Source organism: Anoplopoma fimbria, unplaced genomic scaffold, assembly GCF_027596085.1.
Source record: "Anoplopoma fimbria isolate UVic2021 breed Golden Eagle Sablefish unplaced genomic scaffold, Afim_UVic_2022 Un_contig_9378_pilon_pilon, whole genome shotgun sequence".
NCBI classification, from domain to species: domain Eukaryota; kingdom Metazoa; phylum Chordata; class Actinopteri; order Perciformes; family Anoplopomatidae; genus Anoplopoma; species Anoplopoma fimbria.
Genome location: NW_026553969.1, coordinates 9,114 through 23,009, shown reverse-complemented (window position 1 = coordinate 23,009; position 13,896 = coordinate 9,114). Strand labels below are relative to the sequence as shown.

The 13,896-nt window shown below is 36.5% G+C and overlaps 1 protein-coding gene and 2 long non-coding RNA genes across 5 annotated transcripts; all 3 read left to right on the top strand.

Moving 5' to 3' along the window:
- The first annotated feature begins 439 nt into the window (after positions 1–439).
- Positions 440–1,536, top strand: LOC129116983 (uncharacterized). The gene is made up of 3 exons (XR_008533740.1): positions 440–544; positions 644–690; positions 902–1,536. It is a non-coding gene; the product is annotated as an uncharacterized LOC129116983 (long non-coding RNA).
- Positions 1,537–5,914: 4,378 nt separating this feature from the next.
- On the top strand, positions 5,915–6,920 carry LOC129116984 (uncharacterized). 2 transcript variants are annotated; one of them, XR_008533741.1, is made up of 4 exons: positions 5,915–5,948; positions 6,264–6,374; positions 6,474–6,520; positions 6,732–6,920. It is a non-coding gene; the product is annotated as an uncharacterized LOC129116984 (long non-coding RNA). The 2 variants fall into 2 exon arrangements; XR_008533742.1 differs by having other exon boundaries at positions 5,918–5,948; positions 6,258–6,374.
- Positions 6,921–11,685: 4,765 nt separating this feature from the next.
- LOC129116982 (uncharacterized) lies at positions 11,686–13,172 on the top strand. 2 transcript variants are annotated; one of them, XM_054627594.1, is made up of 4 exons: positions 11,686–11,894; positions 12,176–12,286; positions 12,386–12,432; positions 12,644–13,172. In XM_054627594.1, the coding sequence occupies exons 1-4, from the start codon at positions 11,763–11,765 to the stop codon at positions 12,675–12,677; spliced, it is 324 nt and encodes a 107-aa protein (XP_054483569.1). In that variant the 5' UTR covers positions 11,686–11,762; the 3' UTR covers positions 12,678–13,172. The 2 variants fall into 2 exon arrangements, with proteins under 2 accessions (XP_054483569.1, XP_054483568.1); XM_054627593.1 differs by having other exon boundaries at positions 11,692–11,894; positions 12,170–12,286.
- The last annotated feature ends 724 nt before the right edge of the window (positions 13,173–13,896 follow it).

Sequence of the window (13,896 nt, the reverse complement as noted above, 5' to 3'; positions counted from 1 at the left end):
GTTTCAAACTCTTCATCTCATCAGCCATGGACAAAAGTGTGCTGCTGGTCCTGTTCTGTCTGCAGGTGTTCCTGCTCATCACAGCCTTCACTTCTGCTGATGCAGCCACTCTGGGGTGGATGACCGGCGACAGCAGTCTCCTAATCGTCCTAATCCGGTAAGAAGACCTATGCAGGAGCTGTAAAATCTTTGATTGAAATTGTGTATTCTCACAGGACTAAATGTCAAACCTGTTGCTGAGAGAGAGAGAGAGAGAGAGAGAGAGAGAGAGAGAGAGAGAGAGAGAGAGAGCTGTCAAACATGACTTTATTCAGTTTGACTTGGCAGTTTTAAGTCAAGGCACAAATCAATACCAGTGTCTTTGAATGAGAGTACACATTATAGCTGAAGACTCAAAACATTTCTAATTTCTCCTGATTTTGTTGTAGACGAAGGAGGAAGTTTGGTCGAATTAAAAGAGAGAGGACGACCAGATGAACGCAGATTTCCCGGCTGCTGGAGGAGGGACGGTGGATGTTCAATCTTTGGAAAAGTAAAACCAGAGGTCATTCATTTTTTTTCCATTTTTTCATTTTAACTTACTAAATTAATTCCTGAACTTAACTGAACTGTTTGAGATACTGTTTTTGTTCTCTGTTTACAGGGTCCACATACACCAAACCCTAAACTGCTGTCTCTGGTCCAAAAAATGTAAATGTGCTTCATTTCTTGAGAATAAATATAACATTGATTGTGATCTGTGTTATTATCTAGCAATATTGTCAAGTGAAAAAGAGAATGTCTACGTGAACATGTCGATTTTATTTATTTATTTAATGAACCACTAGATTGAATAGTAGATAGATGTTTTTCCTGTTTTACATCTCAGTGACTTTTCTTGTCTTTTCCAAATCTGTGACAGGAAGGAAATCCAACAACTCCTTTCAGAGAACTGAAGACAGACATGAAAAACCTGCATCTTCTCTTCAAGAAAGCTTCTCTCTTTTGCTTTGCCGTTTACCATCTTGGTGACAATTATCAATCTTTACAAAAACAATACTCCTGCTTTACTCCTGTGCTAAAGAAAAAAGAGCCTGCAAACCATAAATTTACCAAACATTGAATTTTTCAACTTTTTTTTCATATAAAAGTTAAGAAGCGTATTTTGCTATTTTATCATAAATTTCCTACAGGGACTTAACATTGTTGTTATTCTTTGCTTTGGGTGCAGTTCTACTTAAAATAAAAGGTTAATCCAGCCATGGCTACTCTAAATCATGTTTGAGGCTACTGTAGCTTGTTAGCTATTACAGAAACAGGACAGAAGAATTGGAGAATGAAACTAACATCACATTGATTATTAAGATTTGCAGTTTTCTGATATTTGGTTAAAAATCTGCTCAGTAAATGTTTTAGTTTTGTATTTACAGATGCTCTGATAAATTGCCTACAGATGTCTTCTACTATTAGGATGGATTATTAGGTAATATTTCACTCCAAGTGCTGTTGATTATAAAGTTGTTTGCTAACGAAATAAAGTTTTTGAAATAAGAACAACCAAGAGTGTGTCATCTTTTTTCTTTGTGACCAATCAGAAACTCAGAAGAAGTTTTTTTCCTTTATGAAAAGTTAACAGTTTAATTTAAATGTTTATTTATTCTGGCAAAACTGGGTAAATATGTTAGTTAACTGGGAGCTGCCCTGTATAACCACAGCTTGTTACTGGTACACATTAAAGAGGTTCATCAGGTGTAAAAAAGGAAAAATGTAGATGTGAGAAGAGGACAAAATGTGAGAAAAAATCAAAATATGACTTAAATAGACTTTGACAAACAGTGAAAGCCAATAGTATTTAGCATTAAGTCATTAGCTGTTGTCAAAAGACCTACAAGGACACCAGTAAGAGGACATAAATAGGCCAATACAAGTATGTGCATGCACATACCAATGGATGCCCATATATTAGTATTTATCTGCACACATAGGCAACAAAAACTGAAAGAAAAGGATGGGCGGGATAACAATAACATCCATATGGTAAAAGTAGATAGATAAAAGTATTAGCATTCAATTATACTTAGTACCAAAAGTAAAAGTGCTCTTCATGCATAGTTGTCAACACAATAATGTTGTCTATATCATATTATTATATATTATTATTATTATTATTATATATATCAAAACTAAGAAAAGAGATCATATTACTCCAGTATTAGCTTCTCTGCACTGGCTCCCTGTTAAATCAAGAATAGAATTTAAAATTCTTTTACTTACCTACAAAGCTCTAACTGGTCAGGCACCGTCTTATCTTAAGGAACTTATAGTTCCATATTACCCAACTAGAGAGCTGCGCTCAATCAATGCAGGGTTACTTGTGGTTCCTAGAGTATATAAAAGTAGGATGGGAGCCAGAACCTTCAGTTATCAGGCTCCTCTTCTGTGGAACCAGGTTCCAGTTTCAGTCCGGGGGCAGACACACTCACCACTTTCAAGAGCAGGCTTAAGACCTTCCTTTTTGATAGCGCTTATAGTTAGGGCTGGTTCAGGTTCTCCTTGGTCCAGCCCCCCTAGATATGCTGCTATATGCCTAGACAGCCGGGGACTACCTAGGATACGCTGAGCTCCTCTCTCCTCTTCTCTCCCTCCTTCTTTATGTATTAATCTCCTATTTATGCACATTACTGATTTTGCTTCTTCCCCGGAGTTCTTGTGCTTTCTCGCCTCGCAGGTTCCCAGGAGTCGGGGTTATATTTGGACTGTCATCGTGCCACCTACTGAGGCCCTGCTGACACCCACTACTACTACCACTATCATTATTAGTCACATTACTATTATTATTGCCTGTACTATTACGCTTATTGACTTGCTTCTACCCTGGAGTCTTTGTGCTTTCTCGCTTCGCAGGCTTCTATAAATCTTGGCTGTACCTGGACCGTGGATGTGCATCCTGCTACGGCCCTGCTGACACCGACTGCTACCACCATTATTATTATTACTAGTCACATTACTATTACTATTTCCTGTACCATTAAGCATTTTAGCTTTACTTCCACCCTGAAGCCCTTTTGCTTTCTCGTTCTGCAGGTTTCCATGAGTCGTTGTGGTACCTGGACCGTAGTCGTGCCTCCTGCTGTGAGCCGACTGACACCCACTGCTACTTCCATTATTATTATTAATCACATTACTATCCCTATTTTCTTGGCTATAATTCTACTGTAATAATTGCTGCTGTTATTATAAGTAGTCTTATTATATGAATCATTTATGTCATAAACATTGAATGTGTTGTATCTCTGTTATGCTGTTCATTCTGTACACATGACATCTATTGCATTCTGTCCATCCTGGGAGAAGGATCCCTCCTCTGTCGTTCTCCCAGAGGTTTCTTCCTTTTTTCTCCCTGTTAAAGGGGTTTTTAGGGGAGTTTTTCCTGTGCCGATGTGAGGGAAGGACAGAGGATGTGAGGGTCTAAGGACAGAGGATGTGAGGGTCTAAGGACAGAGGATGTGAGGGTCTAAGGACAGAGGATGTGAGGGTCTAAGGACAGAGGATGTTGCATGTGCACAGATTGTAAAGCCCTCTGAGGCAAATTTGTAATTTGTGATTCTGGGCTATACAAAATAAACTGAATTGAATTGAATATTACTGGATTATAATTATTGATGCATAATTTAATTTTAATGTTGCAGATGGTAAAGGTGGAGCTTATTCTAGTTACTTTACATACTGATGGGTAGCTAAGACCTAATATTGTAATAATAGTATTAATCTGTACAGAAACTAGTAACTTCATTTATCTTAAAAGTTTAGTTTTTAGAATGACTCAAGGTAACTAGCTTACAAGTAACGATTAGAATATCTCAGATGTGTACTTTTGTACATTACTTGAGTAACAGTAAATGTTACTTTCACCACCGTAAAACTTTTAAAGGGCCACTTTGGAGCAGCGGAACCGAGTTGTGAACACAGCAATGACATTGGACATCTTTGTTAGCTAATAAGCAACATGAATTTGGAGCCTTGTTTCTGGTCTCAGCAGCTAACAAAGACAGACGTAGTTAGTTAATGATTAGTGTAAAAAGTGGGGCATTTATCTGCTAAATAAACATATACTTCCCTCAGGAGTTGTTACAGACCATGTATAAGACAAAAAACTGCTAAAGCTTAAAAAAACGGAAACATTAAGTGTTTTAAAATATTTTCTAAAATCTTCGTTATATAAGAGAAACCGATCACATATGTGACCTGCAGGGGTGGGAAGTGGCTAAGTAGCAACTAGCTAACGTTACTCAAGTAGTCTGCTGTAATTTAATGTACTTGAAGGCTACTTTACTTGAGGAATTCCATTTTATGCTGCTTTATATGCCTAAATCTTACTTTTTTTCTACTTTAATTCAAAGTGACATAACCTACTGTGGCCTACTAAGCATTGCTTAGTTACTTTAGAGACACATAACTGATCATTTATTGCTACAGATTGAGCTACACAGCAGTAGTATGTAGAGGATTTAAAACAAGCCCCACCTTCACTAGCTGCAACATTAATGTTTACATATTTGTTAATCAATATTTATAATCCAATGGTGTTGCCCACATTCTTCTGAAATCAACCATTCTGCATAATGAGTAGGTTTGCTTTTGGTACTTAATGCATTTGTACTTTTACTTTAGTAAGATTCTGAGTACAGTACCTTTACTTGTGATGGAGTATTTTAACACTCAAGTAAATGATCTGAATACTTCTTCTTCCATCCCAGAGTGGCAGCCTGCAGGGGGAAAGAATCAGAGATATCAGTCAAGTAAGAAAAGTCAATATTAAGGTTTAATTAAACTGGTTAATTGAAAAAAGTATTTACGGACAGATGTGTGTATGAATGGGTTAAGACAAGACAATGAGGTAAACAAAAGTAAAAACTATGCTTTCAAATAGCAATATTTTATATTTATCTTGTCATTTAAAATGCTAATGCAGTGTGTGTGTGTGTGTGTGGGGGGGTAATACAATAGAGAGATATATTCATTTATTCCCTTTCTCTCATTGACTTTTCTGTTTCTTATTCAGTTATCAGTGAAGTAAAAAAACAGGACAGGAGAATTGTAAGATTAAAGAAATTCCCTAAACTGTAGTTTCAATCAACAGTCTTCACTTTTTCTACAGCAATAGCTGACTGTACTTAAAAAAAAGTGTCTAGCATCTTTTCTTAAGCCTTTATTAATGATAGCATTCTACATGTTGTGTAATTTAAATGTTAAATTATTTAGGGAAAGCTGACAATTCGTTCTAGCAGTAGTCAGCTGGGTTGGTAAGTGCTGCACCTTCCTACTTTCTAATCAGGAAATCAGAACAGAGGAGGTTGTACTGCTCTCTGTATTTACTTGCTACACAGTATACACTTTGTTAAATTCATATTTGTTCTTGTAGAGAGGATTTCAATTTTTTTGTTGAAATTGTGTAAAATTCCCAATCTTAACATCACTTGTCAAGACGCTTTGTAACTAAAGTCATCATCAACACATAATCTATCAATGAGAACCTTTACATGCACATTATTGTTGTTATGACGTATGTGGGTTTTAATCATATTCAGGATGTGATATGGAACATTTTCGCACAGGGGATCAACACGTTTTTTTTACCTAATAAATTGACACACGGTTTGATGACTGAAATGGGCAGGGATGTCAAAAGAGAGATTACATCATGAGGAAGAACAGATTTCAGGGTTTCTTTGCAATGATGTAATTGCACTTTCAAATCGTGCTTTGTTCACATGGAGGTGATTAATCGGCAGCGAGTATATAAAGAGCTGTGTGTTTCAAACTCTTCATCTCATCAGCCATGGACAAAAGTGTGCTGCTGGTCCTGTTCTGTCTGCAGGTGTTCCTGCTCATCACAGCCTTCACTTCTGCTGATGCAGCCACTCTGGGGTGGATGACCGCGACAGCAGTCTCCTAATCGTCCTAATCCGGTAAGAAGACCTATGCAGGAGCTGTAAAATCTTTGATTGAAATTGTGTATTCTCACAGGACTAAATGTCAAACCTGTTGCTGAGAGAGAGAGAGAGAGAGAGAGAGAGAGAGAGAGAGAGAGAGAGAGAGAGAGAGAGAGAGAGAGAGAGAGAGAGAGAGAGAGAGAGAGAGCTGTCAAACATGACTTTATTCAGTTTGACTTGGCAGTTTTAAGTCAAGGCACAAATCAATACCAGTGTCTTTGAATGAGAGTACACATTATAGCTGAAGACTCAAAACATTTCTAATTTCTCCTGATTTTGTTGTAGACGAAGGGAGGAAGTTTGGTCGAATTAAAAGAGAGAGGACGACCAGATGAACGCAGATTTCCCGGCTGCTGGAGGAGGCCCGGTGGATGTTCACTCTCTGGAAGAGTAAAACCAAAGGTCATTCATTTTTTTTCCATTTTTTCATTTGAACTTACTAAATTAATTCCTGAACTTAACTGAACTGTTTGAGATACTGTTTTTCTTCTCTGTTTACAGGATCAACCGACACCAAACCCTAAACTGCTGTCTCTGTTCCAAAAAATGTAAATGTGCTTCATTTTTTGAGAATAAATATAACATTGATTGTGATCTGTGTTATTATCTAGCAATATTGTCAAGTGAAAAAGAGAATGTCTACGTGAACATGTCGATTTTATTTATTTATTTAATGAACCACTAGATTGAATAGTAGATAGATGTTTTTCCTGTTTTACTTCTCAGTGACTTTTCTCGTCTTTTCCAAATCTGTGACAGGAAGGAAATCCAACAACTCCTTTCAGAGAACTGAAGACGGACATGAAAAACCTGCATCTTCTCTTCAAGAAAGCTTCTCTCTTTTGCTTTGCCGTTTACCATCTTGGTGACAATTATCAATCTTTACAAAAACAATACTCCTGCTTTACTCCTGTGCTAAAGAAAAAAAAGAGCCCATAATATAAAATAAAAGCCTAAAAAATAAAAACATTGGTTAATCCAGCCATGGTTAATCCAGCCATACTCTCTAAATCATGTTTGAGGCTACTGTAGCTTGTTAGCTATTACAGAAACAGGACAGAAGAATTGGAGAATGAAACTAACACCACATTGATTATTAAGATTTGCAGTTTTCTGATATGTGGTTAAAAATCTGCTCAGTAAATGTTTTAGTTTTGTATTTACAGATGCTCTGATAAATTGCCTACAGATGTCTTCTACTATTAGGATGGATTATTAGGTAATATTTCACTCCAAGTGCTGTTGATTATAAAGTTGTTTGCTAACGAAATAAAGTTTTTGAAATAAGAATAACCAAGAGTGTGTCATCTTTTTTCTTTGTGACCAATCAGAAACTCAGAAGAAGTTTTTTTCCTTTATAAAAAGTTAACAGTTTAATTTAAATGTTTATTTATTCTGGCAAAACTGGGTAAATATGTTAGTTAACTGGGAGCTGCCCTGTATAACCACAGCTTGTTACTGGTACACATTAAAGAGGTTCATCAGGTGTAAAAAAGGAAAAATGTAGATGTGAGAAGAGGACAAAATGTGAAAAGAAATCAAAATATGACTTAAATAGACTTTGACAAACAGTGATAGCCAATAGTATTTAGCATTAAGTCATTAGCTGGTGTTAAAAGACCTACAAGGACACCAGTAAGAGAACATAAATAGGCCAATACAAGTATGTGCATGCACATACCAATGGATGCTCATATATTAGTATTTATCTGCACACATAGGCAACAAAAACTGAAAGAAAAGGATGGGCGGGATAACAATAACATCCATATGGTAAAAGTAGATAGATAAAAGTATTAGCATTCAATTATACTTAGTACCAAAAGTAAAAGTGCTCTTCATGCATAGTTGTCAACACAATAATGTTGTCTATATCATATTATTATATATTATTATTATTATTATTATTATATATATCAAAACTAAGAAAAGAGATCATATTACTCCAGTATTAGCTTCTCTGCACTGGCTCCCTGTTAAATCAAGAATAGAATTTAAAATTATTTTACTTACCTACAAAGCTCTAACTGGTCAGTCTTATCTTAAGGAACTTATAGTTCCATATTACCCAACTAGAGAGCTGCGCTCAATCAATGCAGGGTTACTTGTGGTTCCTAGAGTATATAAAAGTAGGATGGGAGCCAGAGCCTTCAGTTATCAGGCTCCTCTTCTGTGGAACCAGGTTCCAGTTTCAGTCCGGGGGCAGACACACTCACCACTTTCAAGAGCAGGCTTAAGACCTTCCTTTTTGATTCAGGCTTATAGTTAGGGCTGGTTCAGGTTATAGTTAGGGCTGGTTCAGGTTCTCCTTGGTCCAGCCCCTAGATATGCTGCTATATGCCTAGACAGCCGGGGGACTACCTAGGATACGCTGAGCTCCTCTCTCCTCTTCTCTCCCTCCATCTTTATGTATTAATCTCCTATTTATGCACATTACTGATTTTGCTTCTTCCCCGGAGTTCTTGTGCTTTCTCGCCTCGCAGGTTCCCAGGAATCGGGGTTATATTTGGACTGTCATCGTGCCACCTACTGAGGCCCTGCTGACACCCACTACTACTACCACTATCATTATTAGTCACATTACTATTATTATTGCCTGTACTATTACGCTTATTGACTTGCTTGTACCCTGGAGTCTTTGTGCTTTCTCGCTTCGCAGGCTTCTATAAATCGTGGCTGTACCTGGACCGTGGATGTGCATCCTGCTACGGCCCTGCTGACACCGACTGCTACCACCATTATTATTATTAGTCACATTACTATTACTATTACCTGTACCATTAAGCATTTTAGCTTTACTTCCACCCTGAAGCCCTTTTGCTTTCTCGTTCTGCAGGTTTCCATGAATCGTTGTGGTACCTGGACCGTAGTCGTGCCTCCTGCTGTGAGCCGACTGACACCCACTGCTACTTCCATTATTATTATTAGTCACATTACTATCCCTATTTTCATGGCTATAATTCTACTGTAATAATTGCTGCTGTTATTATAAGTAGTCTTATTATATGAATCATTTATGTCATATACATTGAATGTGTTGTATCTCTGTTATGCTGCTCATTCTGGTCACATGACATCTATTGCATTCTGTCCATCCTGGGAGAAGGATCCCTCCTCTGTCGTTCTCCCAGAGGTTTCTTCCTTTTTTCTCCCTGTTAAAGGGGTTTTTAGGGGAGTTTTTCCTGTGCCGATGTGAGGGAAGGACAGAGGATGTGAGGGTCTAAGGACAGAGGATGTGAGGGTCTAAGGAGAGGAGGTGAGGGAAGGACAGAGGATGTGAGGGTCTAAGGACAGAGGATGTGAGGGAAGGACAGAGGATGTCGCATGTGCACAGATTGTAAAGCCCTCTGAGGCAAATTTGTAATTTGTGATTCTGGGCTATACAAAATAAACTGAATTGAATTGAATATTACTGGATTATAATTATTGATGCATAATTTAATTTTAATGTTGCAGATGGTAAAGGTGGAGCTTATTCTAGTTACTTTACATACTGATGGGTAGCTAAGACCTAATATTGTAATAATAGTATTAATCTGTACAGAAACTAGTAACTTCATTTATCTTAAAAGTTTAGTTTTTAGAATGACTCAAGGTAACTAGCTTACAAGTAACGATTAGAATATCTCAGATGTGTACTTTTGTACATTACTTGAGTAACAGTAAATGTTACTTTCACCACCGTAAAACTTTTAAAGGGCCACTTTGGAGCAGCGGAACCGAGTTGTGAACACAGCAATGACATTGGACATCTTTGTTAGCTAATAAGCAACATGAATTTGGAGCCTTGTTTCTGGTCTCAGCAGCTAACAAAGACAGACGTAGTTAGTTAATGATTAGTGTAAAAAGTGGGGCATTTATCTGCTAAATAAACATATACTTCCCTCAGGAGTTGTTACAGACCATGTATAAGACAAAAAACTGCTAAAAGAGAGTGATTATTGGACTTATGTTAGCCTTTACAGGTAGCCGTTTCACCGCCATCTTTTTTTTGATTTTGGAAAGTACAGTGCAATTTGTGAAACTGGTTGAATTTTTTTTTCATTTAGCTGCCGTATTATTTTTTATCCAGTATATTATAATACTCTTATATATTCTTGAACAAAATATGAAAAAACGGAAACATTAAGTGTTTTAAAATATTTTCTAAAATCTTCGTTATATAAGAGAAACCGATGACATATGTGACCTGCAGGGGTGGGAAGTGGCTAAGTAGCAACTAGCTAACGTTACTCAAGTAGTCTGCTGTAATCTAATGTACTTGAAGGCTACTTTACTTGAGGAATTCCATTTTATGCTGCTTTATATGCCTAAATCTAACTTTAATTCTACTTTAATTCAAAGTGACATAACCTACTGTGGCCTACTAAGCATTGCTTAGTTACTTTAGAGACACATAACTGATCATTTATTGCTACAGATTGAGCTACACAGCAGTAGTATGTAGAGGATTTAAAACAAGCCCCACCTTCACTAGCTGCAACATTAATGTTTACATATTTGTTAATCAATATTTATAATCCAATGGTGTTGCCCACATTCTTCTGAAATCAACCATTCTGCATAATGAGTAGGTTTGCTTTTGGTACTTAATGCATTTGTACTTTTACTTTAGTAAGATTCTGAGTACAGTACCTTTACTTGTGATGGAGTATTTTAACACTCAAGTAAATGATCTGAATACTTCTTCTTCCATCCCAGAGTGGCAGCCTGCAGGGGGGAAGAATCAGAGATATCAGTCAAGTAAGAAAAGTCAATATTAAGGTTTAATTAAACTGGTTAATTGAAAAAAGTATTTACGGACAGATGTGTGTATGAATGGGTTAAGACAAGACAATGAGGTAAACAAAAGTAAAAACTATGCTTTCAAATAGCAATATTTTATATTTATCTTGTCATTTAAAATGCTAATGCAGTGTGTGTGTGTGTGTGTGTGGGGGGGGGGGGGGGTACAATAGAGAGATATATTCATTTATTCCCTTTCTCTCATTGACTTTTCTGTTTCTTATTCAGTTATCAGTGAAGTAAAAAAACAGGACAGGAGAATTGTAAGATTAAAGAAATTTCCCTAAACTGTAGTTTCAATCAACAGAATCTTCACTTTTTCTACAGCAATAGCTGACTGTACTTAAAAAAAGTGTCTAGCATCTTTTCTTAAGCCTTTATTAATGATAGCATTCTACATGTTGTGTAATTTAAATGTTAAATTATTTAGGGAAAGCTGACAATTCGTTCTAGCAGTAGTCAGCTGGGTTGGTAAGTGCTGCACCTTCCTACTTTCTAATCAGGAAATCAGAACAGAGGAGGTTGTACTGCTCTCTGTATTGACTTGCTACACAGTATACACTTTGTTAAATTCATATTTGTTCTTGTAGAGAGGATTTCAATATTTTTATTGAAAATTTGTAAAATTCCCAATCTTAACATCACTTGTCAAGACGCTTTTTAACTCGAGTCATCATCAACACATAATCTATCAATGAGAACCTTTACATGCACATTATTGTTGTTATGACGTATGTGGGTTTTAATCATATTCAGGATGTGATATGGAACATTTTCGCACAGGGGATCAACACATTTTTTTTATCTAATAAATTGTCACGGTTTGATGACTGAAATGGGCAGGGATGTCAAAAGAGAGATTACATCATGAGGAAGAACAGATTTCAGGGTTTCTTTGCAATGATGTAATTGCACTTTCAAATCGTGCTTTGTTCACATGGAGGTGATTAATCGGCAGCGAGTATATAAAGAGCTGTGTGTTTCAAACTCTTCATCTCATCAGCCATGGACAAAAGTGTGCTGCTGGTCCTGTTCTGTCTGCAGGTGTTCCTGCTCATCACAGCCTTCACTTCTGCTGATGCAGCCACTCTGGGGGTGGATGACCGGCGACAGCAGTCTCCTAATCGTCCTAATCCGGTAAGAAGACCTATGCAGGAGCTGTAAAATCTTTGATTCAAATTGTGTATTCTCACAGGACTAAATGTCAAACCTGTTGCTGAGAGAGAGAGAGAGAGAGAGAGAGAGAGAGAGAGAGAGAGAGAGAGAGAGAGAGAGCTGTCAAACATGACTTTATTCAGTTTGACTTGGCAGTTTTAAGTCAAGGCACAAATCAATACCAGTGTCTTTGAATGAGAGTACACATTATAGCTGAAGACTCAAAACATTTCTAATTTCTCCTGATTTTGTTGTAGACGAAGGGAGGAAGTTTGGTCGAATTAAAAGAGAGAGGACGACCAGATGAACGCAGATTTCCCGGCTGCTTGAGGAAGGACGGTGGATGTTCAATCTTTGGAAAAGTAAAACCAAAGGTCATTCATTTTTTTTCCATTTTTTCATTTTAACTTACTAAATTAATTCCTGAACTTAACTGAACTGTTTGAGATACTGTTTTTATTCTCTGTTTACAGGATCAACCGACACCAAACCCTAAACTGCTGTCTCTGTTCCAAAAAATGTAAATGTGCTTCATTTTTTGAGAATAAATATAACATTGATTGTGATCTGTGTTATTATCTAGCAATATTGTCAAGTGAAAAAGAGAATGTCTACGTGAACATGTCGATTTTATTTATTTAATTAATGAACCACTAGATTGAATAGTAGATAGATGTTTTTCCTGTTTTACATCTCAGTGACTTTTCTCGTCTTTTCCACATCTGTGACAGGAAGGAAATCCAACAACTCCTTTCAGAGAACTGAAGACGGACATGAAAAACCTGCATCTTCTCTTCAAGAAAGCTTCTCTCTTTTGCTTTGCCGTTTACCATCTTGGTGACAATTATCAATCTTTACAAAAACAATACTCCTCCTTTACTCCTGTGCTAAAGAAAAAAAATTTACCAAAATTGAGCCTAATATAAAATAAAAGCCTAAAAATAAAAGGTTAATCCAGCCATGGCTACTCTAAATCATGTTTGAGGCTACTGTAGCTTGTTAGCTATTACAGAAACAGGACAGAAGAATTGGAGAATGAAACTAACACCACATTGATTATTAAGATTTGCAGTTTTCTGATATTTGGTTAAAAATCTGCTCAGTAAATGTTTTAGTTTTGTATTTACAGATGCTCTGATAAATTGCCTACAGATGTCTTCTACTATTAGGATGGATTATTAGGTAATATTTCACTCCAAGTGCTGTTGATTATAAAGTTGTTTGCTAACGAAATAAAGTTTTTGAAATAAGAACAACCAAGAGTGTGTCATCTTTTTTCTTTGTGACAAATCAGAAACTCAGAAGAAGTTTTTTGTCCTTTATAAAAAGTTAACAGTTTAATTAAAATGTTTATTTATTCTGGCAAAACTGGGTAAATATGTTAGTTAACTGGGAGCTGCCCTGTATAACCACAGCTTGTTACTGGTACACATTAAAGAGGTTCATCAGGTGTAAAAAAGGAAAAATGTAGATGTGAGAAGAGGACAAAATGTGAGAAAAAATCTAAATATGACTTAAATAGACTTTGACAAACAGTGAAAGCCAATAGTATTTAGCATTAAGTCATTAGCTGGTGTTAAAAGACCTACAAGGACACCAGAAAGAGAACATAAATAGGCAAATACAAGTATGTGCATGCACATACCAATGGATGCTCATATATTAGTATTTATCTGCACACATAGGCAACAAAAACTGAAAGAAAAGGATGGGCGGGATAACAATAACATCCATATGGTAAAAGTAGATAGATAAAAGTATTAGCATTCAATTAAACTTAGTACCAAAAGTAAAAGTGCTCTTCATGCATAGTTGTCAACACAATAATGTTGTCTATATCGTATTACTGGATTATAATTATTAATGCATAAAATAATTTTAATGTTGCAGATGGTAAAGGTGGAGCTAATTCTAGTTACTTTACATACTGATGGGTAGCTAAGACCTAATATTGTAATAATAGTATTAATCTGTACAGAAACTA